General features: G+C 38.2%; 1 protein-coding gene across 1 annotated transcript; it reads right to left on the minus strand.

Annotated features, from left to right (window-relative positions):
• Positions 1 to 495: 495 nt before the first annotated feature.
• On the minus strand, positions 496 to 26,918 carry LOC123946358 (inactive polypeptide N-acetylgalactosaminyltransferase-like protein 5). Its single transcript, XM_046011803.1, is given in 8 exon segments — positions 496 to 597; positions 600 to 671; positions 673 to 723; positions 725 to 1,703; positions 1,959 to 2,072; positions 19,068 to 19,212; positions 26,195 to 26,365; positions 26,771 to 26,918. Coding segments are annotated over 8 exon segments (1,782 nt in total).
• Positions 26,919 to 27,985: the final 1,067 nt, after the last annotated feature.

The raw sequence follows: 27,985 nt of genomic DNA on the forward strand, positions 1-27,985 counted from the left end.
CTTTTCTTTAACCAAAAATCTTTTTTGGAATGATTTCAGTCTATCTGATATTTTCACTTGGATGTCCCCTAGACACATCAAAATCAACACATTAAAAAGTGAAAACATATTCCTTCTTTTCTTGTACCGCTGTTTTTTCCCTCCTTTAGTTTTTTCCTACCTCAGGAAGAGGTACCATTATTTCCAGTTGCCTTGACTCTGGAACTCATGGACATTTTATAGACATCTCCTTCTCTTTCACCTCAAACACTTAATGGAGGCTAAATCTTGGGGATTTTTTCTCTTAAATACCTCTCAAATGTATTTCCTTTTCTCAGTGATTGCTGCCACTGCCTGCATTCTAGATAACATTGGTTCTTATCTATTATACCTCAACAGCCTTTGATCTCCTTCTCTTCATTTTTATTCTCTTCTTTTTTTTTTTTAAAGGAAGACAGAAAGGCACTCTGGTTGTATTTCTTACTGCATGTCACATAATTTCATGTCGTTCCAAACTCACATCATGTTTGGAACCGTGTTCTTCGCTGTGTTGAAGACCTCAGAGGTTTTTAGCCCTTCATTAATGAAAATGATTTGTTTCCTTTTCTTTGGCTGTCCTTAGATGTCTCCAGTTCTGGGAAGACATTATCCAAATACCACTGAAATGGTGTGCAACCCAACCGTTTCCTCAGTTTCAACACGCTCACTGATGTTTCCGTAGGCAACAGATTTCAGACCAGGTTGTTGTAAAAAAAAACTGCTCCTTGTATTGGTCCAGCCAAACGTGCACCAATCTGAGATTGTTATAGGTCACGGATTTCATAAAACAAGGTCGATTTGGAAAGCACGGCTTATTGATGTGTCCCACTCGTGAGCAGGGAAGTACGAAGAGTTGGCCTCCACACATCCAGATCCTTAGTGAAAGTTCCAAATTTTCTGCTCCCGAGAGTTCCATGTCCCTGTCGTACTGTCCAATCTCATTAAAGTAATGCCTATTTATAGCAAAAATTCTTCCAGCCATTGTGGGTGACCAGATGGGTCTAGTGGGTCCTTCTGGTCCATCCATCTCATAAGAGAAAACATTATCCCATTTAAATTCTAGATGCCAGTTGAAAGCACCCCTTATGGCCGGAGAGGGCCTGTACTCTAGGGTCTCGTAGTCAATGGGATCTTTCAGAGGACACACCACCATCCTGGGGTCCTTGGCGATGGCATGCAGCAAGGGCTGCAGCCACACATGATTCACCTTGCAGTGGCTCTCCAGGAACACCAGCACATCCCCTGAAGCACAAGCGACTCCATTCAGCCTCCATCGGATCAGTCCCTCTCTCTGCTTGTGTCTTATGAATTTAATCTTTCCCCCCAAAATTTCCAGGCGATGGTCTAGTTTCTCTTTCAAATCATCAAAGTCGCTCATGTCATCGACCAAAACGATTTCTTCAAGGAGGTACTGTGGAGTGAGGTTTATGACACTGGACATGGTCCGAAACAAGGCGTTAAATTCCTCATTGTAGAAGCAAATAACCATGCTGGCAATAGGTAGGTTGGCTGGGTAATGTTTTTGAAGACACCTCGGGTGGGGCAGGCTGCTTAGCGCCAGGTCCCTCTCCCGGAGGAACTCGTGTTTCAAGACAGGCTGATGGGCCCAACTGCCGTTGGGACTTGGAATGATGCTGAAGACCCATCCAGCCCGGAGCTGCCTGTGGGGCTGACAGAGCTCCTTCCTGCGAGCACATCACGGTCTAGGCTCCTTCCCTTGTGAAACTAAAAGAAGGGCGTCCGAAGGGTGCAGCGGGAGTGCGCAGGCCCAGCGCTCTTTGCCCACTGCAGAGCCAAAGGGAAAGGCGGCACCTTGCACGGGACATTTTTATTCTCTTCTTAAATAGGAATATTGAAGTCGGTAGGAAATGAGGTGGCTTAGCCAAGAGGCCTGTAAGATGATTTTCAACCAATTCCAATGCCTTCCTCCAAGCAAATACATAAAGTCAAGAGGTATGAATTCAATGACTCCTTTCCAAGATGCACCCACTCTGTAATTGCTTCTTCTTTCAAGGCTAATCTTGTTGGAACCATTTTCTTGTTGCATTATGGTGCTAGAAAAAAAAAAGGGCAGGAGATGAAGAAGGTGTACAGTATAAATTGTCTTTTCCAAATTTGTTCTTCAGCAACTGTAAGATAAATCACCAACCAGTCTCCTGTACTGGTTTAATCTTTATAATGTAATAAAGGCCATACTTTTATTCCTGAGAAGAATGAGCTATTCAACAATATTTTTAAAAATAAAGAATAGTTTCCATTTTTCTAATGATTTTGTCTGTGTTTTAGCAGTGATGGCAAGAGGGTGACGTTCTTGTAAAATTTTATTTTTTATTCTTTTATAAGATTTTATGTATTTATTTATTTGACAGAGAGAGAGAGAGAGGCAATACAAACAGGGGAAGTGGGAGAGGGAGAAACAGGCTTCCCTCTGAGCAGGGAGCCTGATGCAGGGCTTGATCCCAGCACCTTGGGATCATGACCTGAGCCAAGGTAGATGCTTAATGACTGAACCACCTTGGTGCTCCCTGGTCCAACTTTTAACAAATTCAGCCAACACAGCTAAAGGGATGCATGAATAGGGAAAAATAGTTTCAGTCTATCCTTCATCAGCTCAGTGAAAATTATTAGTAGAGGACACCTAGTGGTGCTTCCTAGAAATTCATTTATGCTGAGAAATAGTAACTTAAATATTAATAGCACTCAATATACTAGAATCTTATAGTCAAATATAAGACAGAAAAGTATAAAACAAACCTGGTACATTAAGTCTAACTGTATTGGTCAGCATAGGCTGACTGCTATAACAAACACCTCCAAATTCTTAGTGGCTTAACATAATAGAAGTTTATTTTGCTCTCTCAAAACAAATGCTCAGTTAGTGACCTTCCATATGATGACACAAAAACATATTTGAGCACATGCAAAAACATACTTTATGCTTGGATAGGAAGATTCAACAACATAAAGATACCACTTCTGAAAACAAAATAAAAGAAACAAATCAAAACACAACTTTGTATATTGAAATTAGTATGGCTGCAAACATTTTTCAAGATCACCAAACTTATATTTAAGATCTATACATTTCACTATGTATGAAATATATCTCAATTTTAAAAATAATTTACAAAAGAATACCCTGTAGAAAGTTGATAGAAAAGTGGAGGGGGGGGAAGCCTTATATTAAAATTCACAAAAATCTCAATAATTAAAAAAGAGTGGTACTACAATTAAAAAAATAAACAGTTTTTATAAAGAGAGTGGTATGGACATATGAGTGAATAAACTCATGAAATGGAACAGAAAACCCAGAAATAGACCTACATGCATACAGAGATTTAATAAAAGATAAAATGGTCATCAGAAATCCAATCAACTATTCAGTGACTATTTTGGGGTAACTGTAAATACCTTATTCTTTGGTGGAAGGAAAGGAGGGAAGGAGGGAAGGAGGGAAGGAGAAAGTTAACTCATGCTTGAGAAAAATACCCTTGGGCATTGCATTAGTCAGGGTTCAAAGAGAACCAGAATCAATAGGAGGTATACATATGTCCGTGTGTTTATTTATGAATGTATGCATTTATGTATTCACTTATTCACTTATTTATTATAAGGAGCAGTGCCCACGATTATGGTGGTTAACAAGGCTCAAGAACTGCAGGATGATCTATTGGATGGATGATCCATTGGCTGGAAGTGTGGAGATCTATGGGAGCATACAGTGCAGCTCTAGTCCTTGTTCAAAGGCCCAAGAAACAGGAGACTCATGGAGTAGTTCCAGTCTGAACACCAGCAAGCTTGAGACCCAGGAGAATGGATGTTCCAGTTCAAGTCAGAAGGGAGGAAAAGTCGACGTGCCAGTTCAAAGACAGCAGGAAGGAACAATTCTTTTTTTTTTTTCTTTAGGAAGGAGCAATTCTCTTTTACTCAAGGAAGTGTCAGCCTTTTTATTCTATTCAGATGTTCAACTGATTGAACAAGGCCCACTCACACTGGGAAGAGAAATCTGCTTTACTCAGTCGACCAATTTAAATGTTAATCTCACCCAAAAACACTTTCACATTCACATCCAGAGTGGCGTTTGACCAAATATCTGGACCCCCCTTGATCCACTTAATCAAACACCATGGGTGTCATGGAAGAGTGACATACCCTGACTGTTTATTCTCTTTCCTCAAATCTTGATGTCACAAAGGATCATCGGATCTTGTCTGAAATGGACAACAGAAATGATACTTGTTGAAGAATTCTTCATCTGTGTTTCTAGTGTGTGCACAGTATTTCTCCCTCTTGGCATTCCTACTTCTTACTGAATATGGGTAAGCCTCAAATCTACAAGACATTTGTTTAGTGAACATAGAGGAACATGTGCTTTTTTTATATGGTGGAAGGGCATCAGATGATGTCATCTCTGATTGCCCACTAAATTAAAATGGTCACTTGCCATTGATATTTATGTTTAAGGGCTATTACTGTCTCTTGAGGCATTAGAATGCCCTGACAAATAGGGGTACACATTCCTCCTGACTCTCTTTTTTAAACATTGTCTTATAAGTAGGTTCCATACCCAGCATAGAGCCCAGTGAGGGGCTTGAACTCATGACCCTGAGTTCAAGACCTGGGCTGAGATCATGAGCTGGAGGCTTAACCTCTGAGCCACCTAGGCACCCTTCTCTTTTTTTTCTATACTAGGTTTGAATTTGATCTGTGCTTTGTGTAATCATTGGGGTTACATTACTCTGATATTTAACTTGCATGGATTTCGCAAGGGCAACTTAAATCATTCGAAGGCAGAAGAAAGAGTGAAATGGCAAAAATATTGTTGAGTGTAACATAGCACACATGTTTGGATTCTGCGTGGTCCAGAATCATCCAAGTTATGTCAGAATTTGGGAGGCTCTTAATGAGGCAGAATCTGGAGAAACCTTTCTAATGGTCCCAACCATTGTCACTTTTAATCACAAGGGCACCTTTCTGTAGTGCAGTTCAGTCCTAGAAAAACGAAGGACTGAATGGCCAACAGAGCTCACCTTTGCACAGTCTAGCTAACTGGTGTCAGGAGCTTACTTACATGGTTTTCTTATTTTGCATCTGTTTTTTCCTTTGGAGAAATTCAAAATTGCGTTCTTTGGTGTCTCAATTGAATCAAACTAAGAGAAATTCTGGCTTTGGAGGGAAAAGTCAGTAACCAACCTTCAATTCTCTGCAACATTCCATTCTCTGAAGTCATAAAATGATCAAGAATGAACCTTTGAAGTGACAAAAGGTCTTGCAATGTTAAGTTTCAATGACCATGACTGGGATATGTGTCTATTATACCAGAAACATTCTTTTGTTTTTCTTTTCCCTCAGTGCAAACATGTGTATCTATATGAAACAATGGAAGAAATCACCACTGGCTTTCTTCACTTGCAACTGCTTTCTTTGTTTCCTCCCCTATGCCTCCACCCCATGGAAGATGGAAGAAAATAAAATAATCTGTGTCTATATTAGAACTGCAAAACTGAAGTCCTTTTTGGGTTTACCAAGGTAGCAGCTGTTGAGAGATAATATGGTTCCTATCTCTTTCTGACAGGCCCTCAGGTGGAAGAGAACAGAATTGAACACTGTTCTCCTTGGTAATGGTAATGGATCTCGATGTTTCCGGGGAAGAGGACATTAAAGAGTTATTAGTCAATAAAGGAAAACATTTCCTTCCTTGTATAGGTTTACACGGTTCTGTCACTGGAAATTCGTATCTCTGCTGGATAAGAGTGCGTGTGTTTGGTTTAACAGGTTCTGTAGTTAAAGAAGTAGGGCCTGTGTGCATTTCATACTTCTCTGTATCACTACTGCTGTAGTTTGAAGCCTCCAAAATAGAAGAGTGCTCAGCCCGTGTAGGTGTTTCAACATTTTTCACAAGGGAATGATCACCTGTTTTTGTAGACTGATTCCTCCCTGATACAAATTACAATTACTCTATGTATATATATTCAGGCTTGAATGCTCCCATGTAGTGTTTCAGTAAGGGAAACAAAGTTAACTTTCCACTGTGAATTTTGTCCTCCTGGCCTTTTTGTCTTTTCTGGAGCTTTAGTTTGCTTTTAGTAAAGCGAATTGGAGTCTGCCCCTGCTCCCCTTCCCCCCACCCCCTCCTCCCTCCATGAAGTGCAGGGATTCATGGGTGGGAGACAGATGCTATGATTGAATAGAATTTCCCATCTGCTTGTGTTGAGGTTGACACAGGATGCTGAAGTTATACTATATTTACAGATAGTCTAAAAGCCTCTGTCCTAGGAGTGGTCAGATAGATGGGTTGTAGAATTAAAAAAAATTTTTTGGGGGGTGGGCAAAGCTATTGTATCATTGACTTTGTTTAGAATTTACCAGCATATGGCAATAATAAAAAGCAGTCCAACATTTAATCAGTTATATGACTGTTTTAAAATGAACTACAGACTGTGTGCACCTGTTTCTTGCCAGCACCTCGGCTAGACCACCTCTGCTCTGCAAGCTCCTGTTTCTAGGCTTTCTAATGGGTGCCTGTGATTCAACCACTCCGAGGAGCTCCCGTCTATCCTGAACTCCCTCTCCACCCAAGATGGCGTTCTCATCTAGAGTCTTCAAGGAACATGGAATAGGACCACTGAAATAGAGGCAGAGATAATATGGCAGGAATAAAGATTAGAATGGAATTAGACTTCATCAGCTCTTTCAACCATGTTTCTCTGACTGCTCTGCTCTCAGATCTCTTGAGATGTTTTCAGAAAAATATCCTGTGGATCTCTGTATTTCTTGCATGTCCACTGGAAATCCAAGTCGACTTTGGGTATGGCTTGTATCTAACGTTGTATTAAATAAAGTAAGAAGGACGTGGGCAGGGTGCCAGGTGGCCAAGATTATTCTGATGGTTCTGTGAGGGTGTTTTGGGATGAGATTAACATTTGTTTTATTTTTAACGTTAATTTTAAATTTTTTCAGGGTGATAAAATTTTAATGGATTTTTAGGCAGAAATGTTTCTATTTGAAGCAACTTTAAAAAAGCAGAAGGAATGCTATAAATAACTATTTCAGGACAATTTTTAGAAGATTCTGGTATTGATTTATATTTCAAAGATGTGGTAAAGTGTATTGAGTTGTTTAATTTTTCTCTTCACGTTTGCAACACAACTACAGACAGGAAACACGCAGGTACCTTCTTGGAGAAGTGTGTCACTGAGTCAATAATGAACATTGTGAGCGGCTTCTTTAATTCCTCCTTTTCAGACAACAGCACCAGCCTCCAGGTAACGTAAACAAACACAGGAGCATTCTGTCACACAGAATTTCCGTTACTTTAGTAGGAAAAAATGTTAATCTGATCAGGAAGTAATTTCCTACACTTGTAAAGGTCACTTTTCTCTCATATTATTTACTGTTATGCCCCTTTCTGAGTTTACCTAGCTTTATTTTATTTTATTTTAAGATTTTATTTATTTATTTGAGAGACAGATCACAAGCAGGCAGAGAGGCAGGCAGAGAGAGAGAGGAGGAAGCAGGCTCCCTGCTGAGCGGAGAGCCGGATGCGGGGCTCGATGCGGGGCTCGATCCCAGGACCCCAGGATCATGACCTGAGCCGAAGGCAGAGGCTTTAACCCACTGAGCTACCCAGGCGCCTCCGAGCTTTATTTTAAATAAAGAGGCCCATACATAAACAATGACTCTTGGGACACTGAAAAAATAAAATTAAATTAAAAATAAAGTAAAATAAACAAAGAGGTCCTGTCTATCCATTTAAAACACTATGTTATTTATTTCAACACCTGGCAAATGGTCAGAATACAGATCTGAAAATTCCTATCATGCTTAGAGGGAGAATGGGAATGATTCAATTTGAAGATAGGCCCTCTTTATTTAAAATGAAGTTCAATAAACTTAGATACCACATTATGTTAAATACCATAATCATATGTGCTCTAGCATTTGGGGTGAAAAATGGCATATTAAGGTCTGGTTATTTCCCTCTCTCTATGACATGTCACGAAATAAGCATCTCTAAATTATTTATAAATCAATCTCTCAATCTTGTCCTAAGAGCTGTTGTGTTCTTGTGTCCTACCGTGTATGTGAATTATGTGGCCTGGGGTGCAGGATCTGAATGTAAAGGGAGGGAAAGTGCATTACGGACATCAGCGGGCAGGACAGATGGTGTAAGAAGAGAGAGCCCTACAAAGATTTACACGAGAGAGAGGGAGCTAAGGGGAAAGAATTGGATGTAGGAGTGATTGCTTTTCAGTCTATTTGAATTTTCCAGGGGCTTATTGTCCTTACTTGCAATACTTTGTACTTTCGATCACATTATGACGACCATGCAATCTTTATTCCCTCTCCAAAGGAGGCCCAGAGAAGAGAAAGAGGTGACGATTCAAAATAATGTGCTTGAAATCACTATAAAAATGTTGTTAATGGAGCAGACAACACAACTGAAAATGCTTAGCAGTTTTTACTTAAATAGTCTCGGTGCCTCATTATCTTCTCCTTTTTTATTCTCATAAAGTATTTGATTACCATTCTTCATAGATGAGTCATTTACATGTAAATGAAAATGTTCTGTGTCTTGGCATCTGTGTATGTATGTGCACGAGCTTGTGTGTGGAAGCAAGTGTGTATTCATCAGCCAGGGGCCTGGCAAAAAACCAGAATTCATTCAGATGGTTCAAATCAGAGACTTCAATAGGCAAGGGCTGGCACACTTAAGAAGACAAACAAGGCATGGTTTGGCATTCAGACTAGCAACAACAAGAACCTATTATTCTTTTGAGACATGAGGAGGACATAGTGTGACCAGGGCCTGGGGGGAAGCTGTGCTTGAGAGGGAAGCAGCAGCCACTAGAAATAATGTGCCAGGCAGAGAAAAAGCAGGGAAGAAACCCCACATATCTCTTCTTCTATCTTCCAGTCATTTGCCAGTTCCTCCTGTTGGCCAAATCCTACTAGAAACCAGTCACCGGGGGAGCTCTACTGATACAATTCATAGAGGTCCGCCTTCTTGGCACAGAAAAGGCAAGAAAGGCAAGAGAATGCTTCTGAGTAAGAAAATGGACAGGCACTGATGTGTTCCCTAGTTTTGCCACATAGCATCCATTTTTGCCCTTTATTTAGAGAAGAAATCATCATCCCTGACATTGAGGAGACACAAAGTTCCATCTGCTACCATATAGTGATGGCATGATGTCATTCAGTCAGGATTTCAATGGGAACTTTAATCATAATATTTACCATCATCACAATCTTTCATTTAAGGTAACAGGGAAAGGGGAGAAAAATAATCAATCAACATGACATATACAAAATTTGTACAGTCCATGGCTTTGTATCTTGTTGCTAGGACAAAGATTACTGTCACAAATTTTTCTTCTACTATCGGGTTCACATTTCCCTTACCCTCCACTAGATTTTAGCTGAACAGGTGCAGTGTCTCAAACCTTCATTCCTGTAATGTCTGAGACCATAGTTCAGTCTTTATTGAGTTGCTGTAATTTTCTATTGCAAAAAATGGCTTGCATGTAGGTAGTTATATTGGGAAATGAACACAGGAAACAATAGTGGGAAATAAAGGGAGTAAAACAGGGAAGGGATGAGGATAGTACAAGGCGGGTGTTGCATTATCAAGTTGACTATGCAAGGAGTAACTGTGCTCAATCCTGCAGGCCTGTCTGAAGAGCCTTTAGAAGTTCATCTGATGGACATTAAGGAGGGCATGTCATGTAATGAGAACTGAGCATTAGATAAGACTGATGAGTCACTGAAAAATTATATTTTATAAAATTAAAAAAATATGTAGTTGTTAAAAAATAAAAGTTAAAAGAAATGCATTTAAGAACTGGCTTCCCGGGGCACCTGGGTGGCTCAGTGGATTAAGCCACTGCCTTCAGCTCAGGTCATGATCTCAGGGTCCTGGGATCGAGCCCCGCATCAGGCTCTCCGCTCTGCAGGGAGCCTGCTTCCTCCTCTCTCTCTGCCTGCCTCTCTGCCTACTTGTGATCTCTTTCTCTGTCAAATAAATAAATAAAATCTTTAAAAAAAAAAAAAAAAAAAAGAACTGGCTTCCCAAGGCATGAAGTGGTAAGAATGTATTCTTTGGTGCTTGTCCCCAAGTGGTCAAAGAATAGTCACATACAGGTTAACTTCTCTGAGTTGATGTGTGTGAGTACTGAGTGGATACCCACAGGTGACCCATGCATTGTGTCAAAGAAACCCCAGGACAAGAAGTGACAGGTACATAGCAAAGGCATGAAGTGAGGCACTACCAGTTTGCACTTGCACAAAGCTAGTCCATGACTCGTGACAGTGGTCCCAACAGCAGTGGCTGGAGTAAGAGGGGACTCCATGGAAAATAAGTGACAAGAGATATCTGATGAATCATATGATATAATGCAAATACCAAGTATAGAAATAATCAAGTAATGGCTAAATGTGTTGGGGGGTGGGGTCCAGGAAAATATCAGAAAGGCATTTAACCTGAATAGGGTTTTGGAAGATGATTACCAGACTTGGAAAGTTTTTCAGAGGGATCAAGATATGCGGTGGCCCACTGAAATGAAGCCACATAGTATATGAGAACATAAATTGAAGTGCTAATTTTCTCAACACACCATACCTGACTGCTCTTTGCATTAGATGATCTTTTAGCTGTATTTTAAGATTTTGAAAAATAATCATATCTTCAAACTATGTGACATTGGGTGAGCCTCTAACTATCATTTAGCTTCCATTTCCTCATCTACGCAACAAGCACCCTGGACCACGTAACCTCTATGATCTTTTCTGGCTCCCAGTTGTGTGCTTCTATACATCATTTTGGACATATTGACAGATTATTTATCAGCAGGGAAAATGAGTAGCTGTTATAAATCAGTTCATGTACATGTGTAAACAATTTGTTTACACAGTAGCAGTGACATGTGGGCTGTCTAGAAATGGATTCTGGAGGAATAAATGTGGAAAACAATATGGGGGCTTAATTATTAATTATTCCTTTTGCTTATCCACTTATCACTGACTGTAGAAAACTCCCCACTTGTAATATGTAAATACTATTGATTGCTCATGCAACACTATAAATATAACATATATTACAATTTTTTAAAAGATTTTATTTATTTATTTGTCAAAGAGAGAGAGCACAAGCAGGGGGAGCAGCAGGCAGAGGCAGAGGGAGAAGCAGGCTGCCCGTCAAGTAAGGAGCCCAATATGGGGCTGGATACCAGAACCCTGGGATCATGACCTGAGCTGAAGGCAGAAGCTTAACCAACTGAGCCACCCAGTCATCCCTACAATTTCTTGTTTTAAATTTCCTCACTTTAAAATTCTGTTTGCTTGGTCAGGTAGAGAGTAGATTGGTAGGAATCATTTTAATCCGGAATGTATGATAGTTTTGTCAAGATTCTATGATTCTCTGCTGTAACCTCTTGCCATGGAGAGAGCAGTAGGAGGAATAACCTGGCTTGCTTATGGGGATTGAATATTCTGTACATTGAAAAATTGAACATTTGTGTTTGGAAGCTTTTAAAATTGTTTTGGATAAGTGTAAAGATTGTTAAAAGGCATTCCTTTTCTTTTTTTAAAAAAAGATTTTATTTATTTATTTGACAGATAGGGATCACGAGTAGGCAGAGAAGCAGGCAGAGAGAGAGAGAGAGGAGGAGGAAGCAGGCTCCCTGCTGAGCAGAGAGCCCGATTTGAGGCTCGATCCCAGGACCCTGGGACCATGACCCTAGCTGAAGGCAGAGGCTCTAACCCACTAAGCCATCCAGGCGCCCCTAAAAGGCGTTTCTATATATAAACTAACATATATGTGATATACAGGTACAATAGGTTAAGATCCCACTTGCTCTGTATTCTATAAACTTTGTGGTCTCCTTCAGTCTTTCTCAGGTCCACTATATTTATAGTAAAAATGAATTGTAATTTCATTGTAACTTCTTAATCATTTCCAAAATTATTAATCAGTAATCAATACAACTCTTTCACTCATGGTGATCTGAACATTAACAGCTATCATAATTCATGTTAAAATATCTGAAAAATTCATCTTGTGAGCTTTGAAACCTCAGTCTCTGAAGAATAAGTATAGAATAGACAATATTCATAAAACATAATTGCACCTGAAGTGAAAGCAGGTAGGCTTTTTTGCTGCTACAAAGTCTAAATATCAGTAGCTTTGTTAACTGGCATTGACAAAATGTTTAAAAATATTATGGTGCTAGCAATTCAGAAGTAGAATTTGAAATTAAAAACACATTAGCATGCACATTGGCACCAAGAAAAGAGAAAGAAATACTTAGGCACAAATTTAACAAAATATATAAGATCTATAGGAGGAAGACTATAAAACTCTGATGAAAGGCATTGAAGAAGAACTAAAAAATGGAGAGATGTTTCAAGTTCATGATAAATTACTACTTTTCAATATTAGGATTTCAGTTCTTCACAATTTATTTGATCTATCGATACAATGCAATTTCAATAAAAGTCTCAGCAATTTTTTTTTTTTTTGGTATATTGACAAACCGATTCCGAAGAGTATATGGAGAAGCAGAAGACCCAGATGAACAACTCAGTATTGGAAAAGAACAAACTTGGAGGGCTGACACTACCAACTTCAAGGCTTACTGCAGTAATGAAGACAGTGTGATATTGCTAAAAGAATAGACAAATAGATCAATGGAACAGAATAGCAAGCCCAGAAATAGACCTGCATACAAACCATCGACGGATTTTTGACAAAGGAGCAAAGGCAATATGATGGAATAAATAAGTCATTTCAACAAATGGGTATTGGACATGTTAAAAACAGATCTATTCTAGGCACACAAATCTTATCACCACTAGACTTGCCTTATGAAAAAGGATGAAGGGAGATCTTCGACTTAAAATGAAAGGATTCTAAGTAACAACACGAAAACTTATAAAAGTATAAAATTCCCAACTAAAAGTAAATATATAGTCAAAATTGTAATACTCTAATACTATAATGGTGGTTTAGAAATCACTTATCTCTAGTATAAAAGTTGTAAGACAGAACTATTAAAAATAACTAATTTGTTGATGAATACACAATATAAAACGATGTAAAGTGTGACATTCGTAGCATTACATGTGGGAGAGGGAAAGAGGTAGAAGTGCAGTTGAAGTTGCTATGAGCTGAAAATAGACTTTCAATTATAAAATGTTTCATGTAAACTTAATGATAACTGTAAAGAAGAGAACTCTTTAGTAGATATACAAAAGATAAAGGAAGAGGAATCAAAATACACCACTGCAAAAAAAATCAACAAATTACACAGGAAGGCAGCAAGAGGGGAAGAAAGGAACAAAGGGACTACAGAACAGCCAGAAGACAATGAAAAAGATGGTAACTCTTTACCTACCCATAATTACTTTAAATGTAATGAATTCAATTCTCTACTCAAGAACACAGAGTGGCTGAATGGGTAAAGAAACAAGATCCAACTATCTTTTACCTACAACAATCTTTTACCTTTTCGTTTTAAGGACTCATATAGGCTGAAAATGAAGTGATGGAGAAAGGTATTTCACGTAAATCATGATCAAAAGAGAGCAGGGTTGGCTATACTTCTATCAGACAAATAGACTTTCGGTTAAAATCCATCACAAGAGATAAAGAAGGTCACTGTATTATGATGCAGGGGTCAACGTACTAAGAGGATATAACAGTTGCAAATACACACACGCACACGCGCGCGCACACACAGACACACACACACACACACCTCCAACACTGGAGCAACAAAATAAAGAAAGTGTTAACAGAAATGAGGAGAGAAACAGACAGCAATACCACAACAGGATAAAATATCCAGGCAGAAAATCAATAAGGAAAGAGCAGACTTGAATAATACTATAGACCTGATTGACCTAACAGATATATACAGAACGTTCCACTCAACAGCAGCAGAATACACATTACTCTCAAGTCTACATGCAATTTCTTTAGAGTATATTATATTTTGGGTCACAGAGCTTGTGTTAACAAATTTAAGAAGGTTAAAGTCATATCAAGTATCTTTTCTGGGCAAAATGATACGTGGAACTAGAAATCAATTATAAGAGGGAAATGGGACTAGTAACAAATATGTGAAATTAAACAATACACTTCTAAACACCAATGGGTTGTAGAGGAAATCAAAAGAAAAATCAAAAGTGTCTTGAGACAAATGAATATGGAAACACAACACATCAAAACTTATACGGCGTAGCAAAAATTGTTCTTAGAGAGAGTTTTAGAGTGGTAAATGTCTACATTAAGAAAAAAGTTTCAGATGAACAACCTAACTTTATGCCATTTTAACCTAACTTTATTTTTTTTCCTAGAAAAAGAACGAACTAAGCCTAAAGTTAGCAGAAGGAAAAAAAAAAGATTAGAACAAAAATGAATGAAATAGAGACTAGAAAGACAATAGACAAGATCAACTAAAAGTTGACTTAAAAAAAAAAAGATTTTATTTATTCATTTGACAGAGATCACAGTAGGCAGAGAGAGAGAGAAGGGGAAGCAGACTTCCCGCTGCGCAGAGAACCCAGAGGACCCTGGGATCATGACCTGAGCTGAAGGCAGAGGCTTTAACCCACTGAGCCACCCAAGCACCCCTAAAAATTGACTTTTTGAAAAGATAAACAAAATTAACAAACTTTTTGGTAGGCTAACAATACAATAGGACACAAATATATTAAATTATAAATAGAGGAAACATATAATAAAAGGGGAGACATCTGATACTACAGAAAGATGAAATACGAACAATGATATGCCAACATATTGGACAGCCTAAAGGAAATGGATACATTCTTGGAAGCATAAAGCCAACCAAGACTAAATTATGATGAGATAGAAACAGACCAATAGCAAATATGGAGATTAAAGCAGTAAGCAAAACCTTTCAACAAAGAAGACCACATGGCTTCACAGGCTAATTCTGTTAAACACTTAAAAAGTTAACACCAATCCTTTTCAAACTCTTCCAAAAAACTGAAGAGGAGGGAACACTTCCAAAATCATTTGGACAGCATGACCCTCATACCAAAGACAGATAAAGACACCTCAAGGATAGAAAATTACAAGTCAATAACTCTGATGAACATAGATACAAAAGTCCTCAAGAAAATATTAGCAAACTTAATTTGAGAGCACATTAAAATGATCATACACAAGTGGGATTTATTCCTGGGATACAAGGATGTTTCAACACAGGCAAGTAAAACAGTGTGATACACCACATTAACAGAATAAAGGATAAAAATGAGATTACATTTGTTCTTGTGAGAATTTTAAGGAGGGTCGTGTTAGTTGAAATTGTCTGGGTTGAATAATTGAGCTGGTAAATGATAAAAAGTCAGGACTAAGCTGGCCACATTTTGGTTAAGTGAAAGTAAAGCAGAAAAAGCTTGTGGGCAGAGAAAGAGGAGAATAAATCAGTCATAGGAGGAGAGGATGAGACAAGAGATCACGCAGGGACAAAGAAAGGGAAAAAATGCAGACTGTTTTGGCTCCTGCAGGTCTTTGGCTTAATGGTTTCTGTTTGGAATGAAAATGCTGTCTTATATCGGAGTTCTGTGATATATCTGTATATCCTTCCAAAAAACTCCTCCTGTTGCAAATCTTGAATAAGATCTACTTTTTGCGGCAAAATGATCTACAAGCCAAGAATAAATGTCTGAGCAACTACATTCCCACCCCCCTTCCAAATACAGAGTACACGGAGAGAAAGGGGACAAGAGGGAATAAGACGGGATAAGTAAAAGATTCAGAGAACAAGGTGGCATGACATACCAAGCCGATATAACTTATCATCCAGCCTGGAACACCACTGGAAGTGAAACAGAGTGCTTTTAGTAGTTATGTCGGGACACCAGCCAAACCAGGACTGTCCTCTGTCACCCAGGATGTATGGTCATTTAAGTCATGAGGGAATCTTGGATAGCTTCAGCTACAATGACAAGCAACATGACAAGAGGGAGACTAATGTCTGGAGAGAGGAAGGGCACTGAAGCAAGGGAGGTCCATTATCATGGGGAATCATTAAAGACAGGCAATCAAAAAACAAAACCACCTCATTGTCAATTAGCTGTTAACGTCTTAAGTTCTGTTAGACCTATTTTTACACTTAAGATCTCATGCTCTTGGTTTCCTGCTTAAAGAATACAACAAATAAGATTGATTTGTCACCATATAAAAATCCGTTGAAGAATACTGGGGTATTCCAGTACAACAGAAGCTTCTAAAATTAAATATATTAGAACTGCAGTTGATTATTAGGTAAAGTGGGTTAAACGGAATAATTCACACCTAATATGCATTTTACATAAACTTAAAACGTATAAATGGCTCTCCACATACAGTTTTTTCTTTTTGTAAATCTAAAATCTTTTCTTTGAGTATGGGTCCACTTGTTTGAAGTTCAGTGTTGTCTCCTGTCCATTAACCACGTCCATTGTGTATCGCTTTCAATGTTCAGGTTTTGTTTCTTTGCTGTGAAGTAAGGACTTGAAAAAGGGAAAAATATTCTAGGTGCAGAATCCTAGATTTTTATTACTTTTCTCCCTAATTTGTTTATATTTTCCTACCTCCACCTGAGTTTTTTATTGTCATTTATATTTATTGGGTCTTCCCAAAGCATTCTATTTAACTTTCATAGAAACAGCAACTTTATTTTTTTCACTCATGGTTCATAAGTTCTTGTAATAGTCAATTAAGTTGTGAAATAATAATAAATTTAACTGGCACAAACAAGTTTGGGATCACACAAATGTGTGTTGGTGCATATACAGTATGTAAGCGCCGGAATGAGCAGAGCTATTAAGCAAGCATTTGGTAAGACTCAGTTATTAGGAATCATGTATTTATACTGGGAATACAGAGCTCTGATTAACCTCATGAGCAGGTTAAGGGGAAGTCCAAGTCTGAGTTTTTAACCACATTATGTCAGAAAACACATCTTTATGTGAAGAAGATAGAAGGTTTTGGAAACCTATAATCCCATGTCTCTGATTTTAAATATTAAATATTTAAATATTATTTAAATATTAAATATTTAATATTATTAAAATTATTAATATCATATTAATATATTAGATAAATATTAATAATTATTAATATTATTAAAAATTTAATATTTGATATTATTTAAATATTTAAATATTTAAATGATGTAAAATATTACATCAGTGAGAAAAAGGAAGAAATAAAGCTAGCTGTCTTTGGTGGTGTAATAAACGACACTATGCAGATGTCAATAACATTGCATCATTCTCAAGTCTTCTGCAAAGATTATGAAAAGATAATATTATGAAGAAGTTCCTTTCACCAGCATTATTTTCATAGGCTTTTTTTTTTCTCCTTCGTGCTGAAAGTGAAAGACGTATCTAAATTTTATGTAAAACACAACATCCAACCATTGGGCAAGGTGTTTGTGCTTCATTGTCTAGTGGAGTGAATACTGTATTTCAAGTGGTGAGATGAAGTGTCAATATATCAGCCCTTTTCCCATTGGCTGAGGGCTGAGGGATCGTCTGTAAAGGTAGACCTAGGCGCATCTGTAACCCTCGAAATAGATCCTTGAGTAAGTTACTAATTCAGAGACTTAAGCATTGATGATCACCAACCTCAGAAAATAGTTTCCCAGGAATGCTTGCCTGTGTGGGTTCTCTGCAGCTGCTTTATACACTTGATATCCCCCAATCCTCCCAACACACATATGGCATAGGCACTTGGATCTCTACTGTGGGTTGAACAAAAAAAATGGAGGCTCAGAAAAGTTGGGTCAGTTGCCAAAGATCAAACAGCTAGTGAGGGCCTAATGCCGAGCCCAAGCTTTTTCCTTTCTCTACACCTGCACCCTTCCAGGCTTGAACTGTTCACGTGTGCAGGTCAGGAAGGTACAAATAGATTGAAACTACGTAGGCACTATCTTTTATAGGTTGGATGACCATTCCCTTTGTAGACGTCCTACATGCGATGGCTGTGATTTACTCAAGTCTTCAGAACTGGGAATGATAACAACAATGATAATTATCCTCTCAAAAATGATTCCTCGATATTCTGGTGTTAGTGCAGAGGGCAAAGCCTTTGAATCCTTGTCATGCAAATTGAAAATCCCTATCTAAATAATTAGAATAATGAGCTCCATCAATTTCCTATTTATTATGTTAAGACAGGATTATTCAGAGTTGTTATTTGTTCATAAGGCTATAATTAATTATGACTCGTATTACTGGTTTTGCTTATGAAATGAAATAAGTATTCAGAGTTGTTATTTGTTCATAAGGCTGTAATTAATTATGACTCGTATTACTGGTTTTGTTTATGAAATGAAATAAGTACATTAATGCCTAAGAACAGAAGTGTTGATTGGGAGCGCCTGGGTAGTTCAGTGGGTTAAGCCTCTGCGTTCGGCTCGGGTCATGATCTCAGGGTCCTGGGATGGAGCCCCATATCGGGCTCTCTGCTCAGCAGGTAGCCTGCTTCCCTTCCTCTCTCTCTGCCGCCTCTCTGCCTACTTGTGATCTCTCTCTCTGTCAAATAAATAAATAAAATCTTTAAAAAAAAAAGGAAAAAATGTCGATTGGATAATCTCTGGGGATCATCTTGAGGCTTCAGTTAAGCATAATGCTTTTCTCTTTATTAAAGAAATAAAACAAAGGGTTGGTAACTTCAGAGGGAATGTATAGAACTTATTTAATTTCAGCAAAAAGAAGGAAAACAACACAAAGCAAAAGGAGGCTTTCAAAGGACTGCTTTGCCTCAAGTGTATTTGCTATTTTAAAATATAACATGGCATATATAAATTAGATCTTGGCTCCCAATAAATTTTGAGTCTCATATGAAAAGTAATAGAATGAAGAACAATACAGGGACATTTAGCCCATGATAGTGTTGCCAATTCAGAGAATAGAAAATAGTCCATAGCAGTTTCCTTGATCTGTAAAGCCTGGTGTGAGCCGACACCCTTGGATGAACACTCACCTAAGAATTATTGATGCTCATTTTCAGATCCGCCTTTCTTCCATACCGTTGCTTACTCTCCCCAGGCAGACTGTCTTCCTTATTCTCAGCTCTATGAGTTGAACCCTTCATGGATAACTCATTATGAACCTCTTCCCTGAAGCCCTCTGTGAACACCTTACTTAGAAGTTCTCTCTCCATTCCTTGAATTTCTGGAGAATACATGACATTTAATAATCACATAATCTATATCAGGCATCGATCAAATATTTATCTAGGTACTGAACTCCTCTATTTGTAAACTCTCGGAGGGAAGGAAATTTTATTTCTAGTTCACTGTATTTCTCATCCTAACTTACAAAAATCTGTTCAAAGAGGGGATGTTAATACCTAGCTTATGAATAAATGACTGTGTATTGAATACTTTTTGCCTCTAATATTTTTCCGACTTGTCACTGATGCCCACAATCTAATCATTAGCGATACATTTTACTGTCTTAAGCACTGTAGACTTTTTCACAAAGACAAATAGTCCAACATTAGTCAGTTAGCTGTCACTTAGTGTGAATAGACATACATATATTATATAATATGTATTTTCTGTGACTTTGTGAGAAGATGAAGCTTTTGGGTAATGGGAAGGGGAGGGCTACTGAGAGATAGGGAGAGGTAGGAAAAGGGAGGCAGAAGTCTTCCAGACAAGCTGGGGCGGATCGATGGCTATGCTCTCTTTTAGCCCTGCTAGATACGGATTTTCTCATTAAGGAACTCTTCTAAGAAAACACTTTTTTTAAAAAAATAGTTTTTTTTTTGTTGTTGTTCTCAAGCCTAATTCTAACATGGAATTACACTAATCTAAGGCTTTCCTGGAACTTGGTAAGTATTGGCAAGCTTGATTCCTTCAAACCTTTTCAAACTGACCGGATTGTTTATTCAGAAGCAGCTAGACCCAGGATTTGTCTTTACCACATTAAAACATTTGTCATCCTTCCGTCAATCTGTGGCAGGACACAGTTGTTATGGCTGTCTTGCCAATTAAACGCATTTAGGGCTCTCTAATTGAAGCTTCAAATAGTGGCATCTGTTCTTCATCATTTTAATCTGTGGTCATTTTCTGGAAAGGCCAAAGATGGCCAATTCATCCTTAGACTGGAAATCAATATGCCTCTAACCTCATGTGGCCCAGATTTTATGAATAACATCCATGGTTTCATTCAGAAATGTTCCACCTTGCTTTGATGCTTGGAAAAATAGAGATCATTCTACACTCTGCTTTCCAGATGGTTCTGTCTTTAGCTGGCATTTAGCAATGAGCCAGAAGCTTGCTTATTAGAATAGACTAGTCCTGGGCGGTATACTAGTGCTAGATCTGGGATCATATCTTGCTCTTGGATGCCACCGGGAATGACTCTGTGCTTAAATGGAGATTCTGACAGGTTGAGCAATGACAGGCATCTCCAGGTTGTGAAGCCTGAAAAGATGTGCCATTAAAAGAGAGGTTTCAGGGACAAGTTAATCAGAGCTTTCTGATGCTGGCTTATATCCAGGTTAGATACATGAGATGCTGTTGCCCATCATCTAGATTCTATGCTCAGCCTCCTAGCCCTTATTGCCTATTCATCCATCTATCCATTCTACTCTTCATCCATCAGTTCATCTGGTTTGGGGATACATTTCCAGGTAAAAAGTCTACATCAGTACACTTCTCCCTAACTACTTCCACATGCTTAGATTTCAAAATCTGTTTAACAGTATTTTGTCCTTCCATGACATCCTTTATAAACAAACAAATTTGCAAATATTAAGGGAATATTTAAGGTTGTACCAAGGAATATATCCATGTAACTCAAACATCTGTCATGACTCAGAATACTACCCTCCTTCCAGAAACTTCTCTTACATCTCCTACCAGCTAATTCCTACCTGTGTTCCATGTTCAACCTCTGCTTTTTTTTTTAAAAGATTTTATTTATTTATTTGACATAGAGAGATCACAAGTAGACAGAGAGGCAGGCAGAGAGAGAGAGAGGGAAGCAGGCTTGCTGCTGAGCAGAGAGCCCGATGCGGGACTCAATCCCAGGACCCTGAGATCATGACCTGAGCCGAAGGCAGCAGCTTAACCCACTGAGCCACCCAGGCGTCCTCAACCTCTGCTTTGATTTTGTTCTATAATAGGTTCATTTTGGCTATTTTAGGATTTCATAAGGATGGGATTATACAATATGTATTCTTGTGTTTATTCAGAATGATGTTTTTGAGATTCATCTTGTATCAATAGTTCATTCCTTGGGGCACCTGGGTGACTCAGTGGGTTAAAGCCTCTGCCTTCGGCTTGGGTCGTGATCCCTGGGTTCTGGGGGGTCGTGATCCCTGGGTTCTGGAATCAAGCCCCACATCCGGCTCTCTGCTCAGCAGGGAGATTGCTTCCCCCTCTCTCTCTGCCTGCCTCTCTGCCTACTTGTGATCTCTGTCTGTCAAATGAATAAATTAAAAGAAATAAAAAAATAGTTCATTCCTTTTTTAAATTTTTGAGTAGCATTCCATTGTTTAAATAAATCACATTTTGTTGATTTAACCTTCTGTTGATGAACACCCAAACTATTCCTGATTTCTGGCCACTGCGAGTAGAGTTGTTGCGAACAGTCTTACCCAAGTCTTTCTACAGATTTGTCTTTGATATCTCTGGTAAAACCTAAGGGTAGAATCACAGGGTCACAGCTGTGTCTTTAATTCTGTAATAAACTTCCAGACCTCCTTTTCCCTCTATAGTTATTGTGTAACAATGAAAGAATGTGAGAAAATTCTAGTTTCATTATGGCTTCACCAACACTTGGTATCCTTTTTTATTTTTATTTTTTAATGTTGTCTTTGCTGGTGGCTCTACTTCATTGTAACTTTAATTTACATTTCTTTCCTGGCTAATAATGTCAAGTGTGTTTAAAATTTACTTACTGGTTATTCATATACATTACTTTGTTAAGTATTCAAATTTTTTGTTGATTAAAAAATTTTTGTTTGTTCTTTCATTATAAAGTTGTGCAGTTTCTTTATATACTTTAAACGTCAGGCTTGTGAATAGTTTTTCTAGACTAGCCTACTCATTTTTGTAATGACATCTTTTGTTATGCATACGTTCTTGGTAAAATCTAAATTGTCTTGCACTATTGGTTCTCTGCTTTTGGTGTTTTCCCTGAGAAACTGTTGCTTACACCAAACTAATAACTAATATGTTCTCTTATGTTTTCCTTTAAACTCTAATTAATCTGTGAGTGTGGTGTAAAAAAGCAGTCAAGATTCTTTTTCCACATGGATGTTCAGTTGTTCCAGAACTATGTTTTAAAAAGCCATTCTTTCCCCCTTTGGATTGTTTTGGCACCTTTGTAAAAAATCAAATGTCTATGTAAGTGTGGATTTATTTTGGAGCATTCTATTTTATCCCATTGATCTATTTCTCTCTGGTTTGGCCAATACCATACTCTTTTTATTACTGCACATTTGCAGTAAGTCTTGAAATCAGATAATGTAAATCCTACAAATGTGTTCTTTTTCAGGCTTTGAGTAGTCTAGGTTCTTTGCAGTTCTGTGCATGTTTTACAACCAGTGTTTGAATTTCTATAAAAAAATCCTGCTAGATTTGTGACCTGGATTGTGTTGAATTTATAGATAATTTGATGAGAATTATTATCCTTATAATAATGAGTATTCTAGGGGCACCTGGGTGACTCAGTGGGTTAAAGCCTCTGCCTTCAGCTCGGTTCGTGATCCCAGGGTCCTGAGATTGAGCCCCACATCAGGTTCTCTGCTCAGCAGGGGGCCTGCTTCCTCCTCTCTCTCTGCCTGCCTCTCTGCCTACTTGTGATCTGTCTGTCAAATAAATAAATAAAATCTAAAAAAAAAAAAAGAGTATTCTAATCTATGAACATGGTATGTATCTCATTTATTTGGTTCTTCTTTGTATTTTCTCAGCAATATCGTGTTCTTTTCAGTGACAACATTCTACATATCTTTTGTTTAATTTATTCCTAAATGCTTTATGTTACTTGATACTATTGTAAATGGAATATTAATTTAATCCTCAATCATTTCTCTTGGTATCTAAAAATGAAATTGATTTTTTATATTTTAACCTTGTATCCTATGACCTTTTAAATTTAGTTATTAGTTTTATATGTCATTTCATAGGTTCCTTAGGATTTTCTATATACCCAATGACATTCATCTGAAAATAGCATCAGTTTTGCCTCTTCTTTTCCAATCTATATGCCTGCCTTCTTTTCCTTCTGTTATTACAATCTTAGAATCACATTATAATACTCAATGAGTAGTGATAAGATTGGAATCCTGATCTTAGGGAGAAAATTAATCTTACCATTATGTGTAATATTGTACATATATATGCTATATATACCTATGCACACACATATACATATATAAATGGGATAGTTCTCTAAGCTTGATTTAGATTGTTAAGGATACATTCCTGAGAGTGGGGCTGTTACTAAAGCTGTGTGGAAGAAATTGAAATCAAAGGTTTATTTTGGAGAGAGAAAAGGAAGAGCTCTCACAATATATACCACAAAAAACATTATTACAATCATCCCCTTTGAGAGAAGGGGAAAAAGGAAGTTTAAGAGGTTAAGTAGCTTGCCAAAAGTACACAGTAGAAGATCCAGAATTATGGCACAATAAAAACAGTATTCATCTAGATGTCGAGAAACTTGTTATAACTTAGTTATATCATGAATATCTCTGGGCCCTATAACTATTCACTGAAACTCGCTGGAGCTCAGTTTTCCCCTTTCAAAATTAAGCTCTAAAATGAGCTCTATAAGTCACAAATTTTACAGTCAAAGACAGATTGCCATATCATGTTCCCCCAATTTTTATTGAATTGATTAATTTGCCATTTGTGACCTGAAGTATCAGAAAGTGAATGGCATTATCGATTGTATTGAAACATAAAGCTACTAGAATATTGATTTTAAGAAACTTGGAGCAATAACATCACTCGTCATCAGGGGAATACAAATCTAAACCACAGTGAGATACCACCTCACACCAGTCAGAATGGCTAAAATTAACAAGTCAGGAAATGACAGATGCCGGCGAGGATGCGGAGAAAGGGGAAACCCTCCTACACTGTTGGTGAGAATGCAAGCTGGTGCAACCACTCTGGAAAACAGTATGGAGGTTCCTCAGAAAGTTGAAAATAGAGCTACCCTATGACCCAGCAATTGCACTACTGGGTATTTACCCTAAAGATACAAATGATCTGAAGGGGCATGTGCACCCGAATGTTTATAGCAGCAATGTACACAGTAATAGCCAAACTATGGAAAGGACCAAGATGTCCATCAACAGACGAATAGATAAAGAAGATGTGGTATATTTATACAATGGAATACTATGCAGCCATCAAAAGAAATGAAATCTTGTCATTTGCAACGACATGATTGGAACTAGAGGATATTATGCTGAGTGAAATAAGTCAATCAGAGAAAGACAATTATCATATGCTCTCTCTAATATGAGGAATTTGAGAGGCAAGTTGGAGGGTTGTGGGGGTAGGGAAGGAAAAAATGAAACAAGATGGGATCAGGAGGGAGACAAACTATAAGACTCTTAAGCTCACAAAACAAACTGAGGGTTGCTGGGGGTGGGGAGTAAGGATAGGGTGGCTGGGTTATGGGCATTGGGGAGGGTATGTGGTATGGTGAATGCTGTGAAATGTTAAGCCTGATGATTCACAGACCTGTACCCCTGGGGCAAATAGTACATTATATGTTAATTTAAAAAATACTCAAAAAAAAAAAAAAAAAGAAAGAAAGAAAGAAACTTGGAGCAAAAAGAGCTAGTTTGGAAGCTGAGTTTATCTAGCATTCTGTTTTCATTTTCTTTTTGAAAGATCTTATGATTTGCATAGTTTTATATTTTCCACTATTTAATAACTCAAAGGCTATAAATAATTAAAGCATCAAGATTTAAAATTATGGAGGAGTGGGGTGACTGGAGGAGTGGGGTGCTCAGTCAGTTAAGCCTCCAACTCTTGGTTTCGGCTCCGGTCACAGTCTCAAGGTCCTGACATAGAACCCCATGGTTCTATGTGCTCTGTGGGCTCTGTGCCCAGCACGGTGTATGCTTGAGATTCTCTCTCTTTCCCTCTGCTCCTCCCCCTGCTTGCTCTCTCTCTCTCTCTCTCTTTCAAATAAACAAATAAATAAAATCTTAAAATTATGGAGGAGACATTATGGTAAGGGAAAGAGTATAAGCATATCTGAATTCTGCCTCTGATCGGAGAAATAAGGACAAATCATTTAACTTCTTGGCTCTCAGAATCTTCATCAGGAGAGAAGCAGGAGAGAGTGGTGAAGATAAAGACTTATCTCACAAAGCTCTATGAAACCAATGGGATAGTATAAGTAAAACTAATAGCAAAATATCTGTACCTAGGAGGTATTCAATAATTATTTTTCTCTCTCCCAATTGTGCTTATGAATGATGTTTATAAATGTGCTTCATAATACAGTGGGATATTTCTGGACTGGTCTGGACAACGTAGAATGGGAAACTTTGGTTGCTAAAGATTTTGGTAAAAACTGGGACACTCCTCTCTGTGCCAAAAATTAATCTATAGATAGAATGATTAAATGAGGGGCTGTATAAGTTGGAATTGTATGTTCATGCTTTTGTGTAATATGCCTCACTCCGAATGCCTTCTGATCCCAACCCCGAGATAAATATATTTAAAGACAAATTCTCAGTAAAAATTTCACAGTGGATTCCGCTGATGGCCTTTCATTATTAGGAGTACTTCTGGCTGTGAGTAACAAAAAATCCAGCTAGCAATGGTTCGAATAAAAAGAGTATGTTTTGGGGAGCACCTGGGTGGCTCAGTGAGTTAAAGCCTCTGCCTTCAGCTCAGGTCATGATCCCAGGGTCCAGGGATCGAGCCCTGCATCAGGGTCTCTGCCCAGCAGGGAGCCTGCTTCCTCCTCTCTCTCTGCCTGCCTCTCTGCCTACTTGTGATCTCTGTCAAATAAGTAAATAAAATCTTAAAAAAAATAAAAAGAGTAAGTTTTTCTCACATAACAAGACATTTGTGGCAACTAGTGTTGCTTCAGCAATTCAAAGCTCTCTTGACTTTATCTTCATTTTTAACAGGACTACTGCCACTGCTCTAGGCATTGGGTTCACGCTTAAGCCTTGAAGAGGCCTTGCGGGCTATCCTTGTCCCATCAATGAGGCCCAAGTTTCCCACTTGTTCCCTAGCAGACTTCCATTTCAGTTTCTTTGGCCAGAAGGATGTGACACAGTCATCTATAGCTATAACGGAGTCTAGATAAATCAGTTTATGAGCTTTAGCTTCTGTGGAAGGGACAAAGTTAGTTCATAATGGATATGAGCTAACCCAACAGCAGTAAATGCTCCAGTCTTCCCTACCACGTGTTTAAGAATTTCTTCCTTAATTGGATTTTTTCATCTTCTGCACAGTCTGAAATTTTCTCCCAGGAGGATTTACATAGCTGTGGGAGAAAAATGAATTCTACCTGAAAGGTTAAGATCCCAGGTGATAGAGCAGATTTCAACCTTACATGTACTAACTGATTTTAAGAATCTGAGAAGATTAATGAATATCTTCCCAAATTCTTCTTCGTCTACTAATTTATGCTCGAATTTCCCGTTTCATCCTTAATAGCCCTTTTATTCTAGTTAACATATACAGCGCATCTCTGAGGTAAGAGTGGAAGATAACCAGCGTTTTGCAATTACCTATGAAGTTCAGAGCTGCGGGGAGATCTCTCAGAGGATTAAGGAAAGCATTAAGGACTGAAGGTGGAAGAGTGTGGGAACCAAAGATGAATTTCATCCCCTCGACAGTTTGGTCCAGAGCTAAACTTTTTACGTAACTCATCATCATGTTTCACATATTATCTATTCATCCAGTAGGCAATAGTTGAATTCGATTCTTTGCTTTTTTTTCCCCCCCCCAAAGTGTAAATACCAACCGATACACATTCCATCTTGTCTCCTATTACTTCCCTATGGAAACCAATGTGACATTCTTGGCTAGTCTTACAATGTACTGTGCACTTGCCCGCTTCTACACCGTTGCCCAGTGTGTGTCCCCCTCCACAATGCCCTCACTGAAATTTTGCTCATCGGTCATTGCCATTGAAAATTACTCCCTGTGTTCATCCCTCTTAGCACACATCATTTGGAGTTTCTCTTTGTGGCACTAACCATATGCTAGCTTGTATGGTGCATGGTAGATACAGTGTTCCAGCCATATTAAATCCTAAAATCCTTTTTCTCAGAGACTGACAGTTAGTCATCTCTACAGTACCTCCCAGGACAACCCTCACGTTATAGGCACTTCTTTTTTAATGTATTTCATTTTTACTCTTTTTCACTCTACTTGTGGATAAATCCAGAGTAAATTGTGGAATAAATGAACACATGGAGTAATGCTGTGCCTTGAGAAATCACTGACCTGAACAATTGGAAAATTTCCCAAATCCCCTGAAGCACCATCACCAAGTGATATGTGATGAACAGCTTACTTCTGACATTTTATGTTTGAGTCATTGCTGCTGTTACATTTTGAGATATCACTGAAAATAATAAATGAAGGACTGTATTCTCTGGAATAGAGCATAAACAAGAATTCTGAGCATTTGGCACTAAAATATGACAGCCACTCATTTCTTTAGTTCTCAGGGAAATAAGTTGTGAATTTGATAACTTGTTATGACTGGTGCTTTTTGGTTCCATTGTAGCAGTTCTTCCATTTGGTGATGGCTGGTAGTTAAACTGGATTCTTCGTTCTTCACCAAGAAAGCGGATGACTTCATAAGACTGTAGTGTTTCTATATAATATTAATAACATGTCACTTTTTCCCCCTTGTAGCTCATTTGCTCCGAGCAAGAAGACTCATAATGTTGCCTTTCCTTCCCTGAAAATTAACTCAAAACAGAGTCACACTG

The sequence above is a fragment of the Meles meles genome, chromosome 7, assembly GCF_922984935.1.
Source record: "Meles meles chromosome 7, mMelMel3.1 paternal haplotype, whole genome shotgun sequence".
In the NCBI taxonomy this organism is placed as follows: Eukaryota; Metazoa; Chordata; class Mammalia; order Carnivora; family Mustelidae; genus Meles; species Meles meles.